Source organism: Oratosquilla oratoria, chromosome 29 (assembly GCF_046742065.1).
Source record: "Oratosquilla oratoria isolate Oo_2021 chromosome 29, ASM4674206v1, whole genome shotgun sequence".
In the NCBI taxonomy this organism is placed as follows: domain Eukaryota; kingdom Metazoa; phylum Arthropoda; class Malacostraca; order Stomatopoda; family Squillidae; genus Oratosquilla; species Oratosquilla oratoria.
The window spans coordinates 3,810,720-3,815,719 of NC_134805.1; the positions used below are offsets into that span (position 1 = coordinate 3,810,720).

General features: G+C 44.4%; 1 protein-coding gene across 1 annotated transcript; it reads left to right on the forward strand.

Moving 5' to 3' along the window:
- Positions 1–2,738: 2,738 nt before the first annotated feature.
- LOC143040778 (uncharacterized) lies at positions 2,739–3,869 on the forward strand. Its single transcript, XM_076212212.1, has one exon. It carries the CDS (start codon positions 2,739–2,741, stop codon positions 3,867–3,869), a length of 1,131 nt encoding a protein of 376 aa, XP_076068327.1.
- The last annotated feature ends 1,131 nt before the right edge of the window (positions 3,870–5,000 follow it).

Sequence of the window (5,000 nt, forward strand, 5' to 3'; positions counted from 1 at the left end):
AATTGCAACACTTTTCCATCCAGAAGTTCTTTCCATTTAAAACAACTCTCTGTTTCCGACCATTCAACCAATTACTAGTCCAACCTAATAGGCTACCACTTATTCCATGCAAAGCTAATTTAGTAAGTAGTCTTTCGTGGGGGACGGTATCAAAAGCTTTTGCAAAGTCTAGATATATTAAATCTATATTTTTTCTTTTGTCATAATTCGAGATAACTGTGTTGTGGAATTCGAGTAAGTTAGTCACGCAAGAACGTTTCCGTCTGAAACAATGCTGGCTATCATTTATCAAACGGTTACTTTCTAAATGATGTTCGATAGCATCTCTGATGATAGTCTCCATTATTTTTCCTACGATTGAAGTCAAACTTATAGGCCTATAGTTATTTTTTTCTTTTTGTCACCTTTTTTGAATATGGGAGTAACGTTAGCTAGCTTCCATTCTCTTGGGACATCTCCGGATATGATGGATTTCTTGAAAATAATTTCTAATGGAACAACAATCTCATTTTTCATTTCCTTCAAGATTCTTGGATGCCAACCGTCAGGCCCTGGTGTTTTATTAACTTTGAGTTTGTCTATACACCTTTTAATTTTTTTCTTTTGTTATATTTACTTTAGTGAGTAGGTTTATCCCAGACTTTTCACAGGTTTTAGTTTGGAATTCACTTTGAGGTGTTTCGTTTACGAATACCGAGCTAAAATAATTGTTTAAGATATTACACATTCCTTCATTTGAATATTCAAGTTGACCGTCAGCAGATAATAGTGGACCAATGTGATTCCTAACAACCTTTTTATCTGTAATGTAACTATAGAATTCTTTGGGATTCTCTTTGGATTTATCAGCGATGTTCATTTCGTATTGTCGTTTTCTTTTTCTTATTGTCTTTTTTAAATCTCTCTGTATTGATACATAACTTTCATAGTCATTAGATGCACCCGAGTACTTATATTTCTTATAAGCCTGTCTCTTTTTAGCAATACTTTTTTTAGTTTCTTTGTCGAGCCACTTTGGGCGAGCCTGATTTGGGGGACGTCTGTCCTTAAAAGGAATGTAAGTTTGAATCATCTTAGTGAGCGTATTTTGAAATATTTCCCACATCTGATCTACAGGTCTTTCGTTTAATTTTGCCTCCCAATCTGTAAGCTGAAGCTCCTGACGTAGTCCTATGAACTGAGCTTTACTGAAATCGGGTATTTTAGAAACACAAGTATCTATTCTAAAATTGTTTAGGAGTTTGAATCTAACTAAGTTGTGATCGCTATTTGCAACAGATTCACCGACTTCTACCTCAGTTACCATACTTTCGCGGCTAGTGATCAAAAGATCGAGTAAGTTTCCATATCTTTTGGGCTCTTTTACATGCTGAATTAAGTAATTGTCATCAAGAAAATCAATCAAGCGACTACCTATATGGCCATGTTCAAGGGTATGTATGTATGTACGTACGTTTGTTTGTTTGGTTGTATGTATGCATGTATGTACGTATGTGTGTATATATTTGTTCATGTACTCGTATTTGTGAATGTATGTATGTATGTATGTATGTATGTATGTATGTATGTATGTATGTATGTATGTATGTATGCATGCATGCATGTATGTATGTATGTATGTATGTATGTATGTATGTATGTATGTATGTATGTATGTATGGATATATGTATGTATGTATGTATGTATGTATGTAAATATGTATGTATGTATGTATGTATGTATGTATGTATGTATGTATGTATGTATGTATGTATGAATGTGTGTATGTATGTGTGTATATATATGAGAGTAATTCGCTAATAGCAGCGACATCAAACCGATATTTTTTTTTTGTGTATATATGTTTGTATGTATGTATGTATGTATGTATGTATGTATGTATGTATGTATGTATGTATGTATGTACGTGTTTATGTATGTATTCATGTATGTTTTGGCAGACGGGCTAAACAAGGTGAGGGTAGCCGGTTGGGTTTGAAACTCTCCGGTGAGTTATCAAGGGTATGCCTACCCTAGCATGTGAAGACTGCCGTCGGCAGAATGAACGGAAGAGGTCAATTTGTTGTCCCAACGGTCATTAAGGCGGCGACTGCAGGCGTCGTGGAACGTTGAGAGCACGGCAAGGCACAGAAGGCGTCGTGGTCATCCACTGCAGCTAAAGGAGCCCCTGGTTGTGACGGCCTCCGTACCACCGGACCCTGGTTCCCGAGGCCGAGAGAGTGGGATTGCCCCCGTGCAACGACATTCCCACTTAAAACCATTCCCTCACAGGTGTTTCCTCTCAGGTGGCACCTTCTCCTCCCCCTCCCCCCCTCAATCCTTTCATCAAAAGCCCTGCGGCGATGGGGAACGGGCGAAGCAACAGGTGGAGGCGACCACTGGAAGTTGTAGTCAGAACCCTGCACGTAGGCGGCCTGGCGGCAATAGTCGCTCTTCTTCTGACCCCGGGACAACAGTGGAGTTCGATGTTCCCCCAGGCGACTGAGCAGCCTTTTTAGGGTAGTACTGCTCACCCTCATACGAGGGAAGGGACTAGAAAAGGTGTCCCAACCAAAACTTGTCCTTATAAACTGGCCAGTATACCGCAGTTTGCCCTTTAAGCGGTCGAAAACAAAGAAGAAAGAACCTAATACTTGGCACATGGAACGTGCGCACCCTCGTGGATAGAGAAAACTCCTTAAGACCTGAGAGGAGAAAAGCCCTCGTTGCAAGAGAACTGGCCCGCTACGGCATCGACATGGCGGCCCTCAGTGAAACCAAACTTCCTGAGGAGGGATCAGTTGCAGAACGGAAAGGTGGTTACACTTTCTTTTGGAAAGGCAAGAGCAAAGACGAAGACAGAATACATGGAGTAGGACTTGCCATAAAAACCTCACTCCTCAAACAGTTACCCGACCTTCCATCACCTATTAACGAACGGCTGATGAAGATTCGCTTCCTTCTTGACCGTTCCCGACATGCCACGATCATCAGCGCTTACGCCCCCACCCTTACAAGTAGCGACGAAGCGAAAGAAGCCTTCTATGAAGAGCTCAACACCTTAGTGAAAGACGTCCCCCCCAGCGACAAACTCTTTCTGCTGGGCGACTTCAACGCCAGAGTTGGAGCGAATTACAACAACTGGAATGGTGTGCTGGGACTACATGGCATAGGAAGGTTAAACTCCAACGGCCTAATGCTCCTGAGCGTGTGCGCTGAAATCCAACTCGCTATTACGAACAGCATGTTTAGACAGGTAGACAAGTATAAGACGACCTGGTTACATCCAAGATCTAGGCAGTGGCATTTGATTGACTTCGTCATCTGCCGCCAAAGAGACATCCGCGATGTGAAGATCACAAGAGCAATGCGCGGTGCAGAATGCTGGACAGACCATCGTCTAGTCAGATGCATCCTATCACTGCACATCATCCCACCACACCGTAAAATGCCGAAAACCATCAAGCCAGCATACGATGTCGCTCGACTTAAGAACCCCCAGCAACGTAATGAATTTGCGGATGACCTGGACGATCGCCTAATTGCTCACGGACCCTTGACTGGCTGCCCGACACAACAATGGGAGCAGTTCAAGTCTCTGGTGACGGAGTCAGCCAGGGCCACCATTGGTCCCAGGAAGAGAATCTATCAAGACTGGTTTGATGAGAATGATGAGATCATAAAGTCACTCCTCGACAACAAACAGAAGGCCTTTATTGAATGGCAGAACGACCCTTCCTCCACCTCCAAGCGTGATCGCTTTAAGCACCTCCAGAGACAGGCCCAGACAACGCTCCGAAAGATGCAGGACAAGTGGTGGGAGGAAAGGCAGAGGAGGTCCAAAGATACGCTGACACCCAGAACTCCAAAATGTTCTACAGTGCCATAAAGAAGGTCTATGGACCCATGAAGCCGTGTACCGCTCCTCTCTTGACAGCAGACGGCTCCACCCTACTGAAAGAGAAGAGAAGCATCAACGTGCGATGGAGGGAGCATTTCTGCGCTCTTCTTAACCGGCCATCAACAGTAGAATCTCGTGCCCTCGAGCTCATCACCCAGAAACCCACAGTCCACTGCCTCGACCTTCCACCAACGATGGAAGAAGTTATGAAGGCCATTAGCCAGACCAATTCAGGCAAGGCCCCTGGCATGGATGGGATCCCAGCTGAAATCTTTAAGTCAGTTGGACCCGTTGCCCTGAAATCCTTCTTCTCCCTCCTTACCAACATCTGGGAAGATGAAGAGATACCCAAAGAACTCAGAAATGCCACCGTCATCTCTCTCTTCAAGAACAAGGGCAGTAAGACAGACTGTGGAAATTATAGAGGTATCTCTCTTCTCCCCATTGCGGGGAAAATTCTGGCAAGAGTCATGGTCAACCGTCTCGTTATCCATGTCTCTGAAGACAACCTGCCAGAAGCACAATGCGGATTTCGACCAAACCGCAGTACGGCTGACATGATCTTTGTCATGCGCCAAGTGCAAGAGAAATGCATCGAACAAAACATGGACTTGTACGCAGTCTTTATTGACCTCACCAAGGCATTCGACACAGTGAACAGGGAGGCCCTCTGGGTCATTCTGTCCAAGCTCGGATGCCCAGAAAAATTCGTCAATCTTATTAGACAATTCCATGACGACATGACCGGGCAGGTGCTGTCAGGCGGAGAGGTGTCGGAGCCCTTCAACATCAGCAATGGCGTCAAACAGGGATGCGTCCTGGCCCCGATCCTCTTTAATCTGTTCTTCACCTGTGTGCTCAACCATGCTTTTAGGGACCTGGACCTTGGGGTATATCTGCGATTCAGATCTGAAGGTTCTGTGTTCGATCTTCGTCGACTGAACGCAAACACTAAAACCACGGAGAAACTCATTCTTGAGGCACTTTTTGCTGATGACTGTGCCCTCATGGCTCACAAGGAATCTGACCTACAGCTAATCGTCGATAAGTTTGCTGGGGGTGCCCGCCTCTTTGGCCTTACCATCAGCCTTGGAAAGACAGAGGTGCTTTTCCAACCAG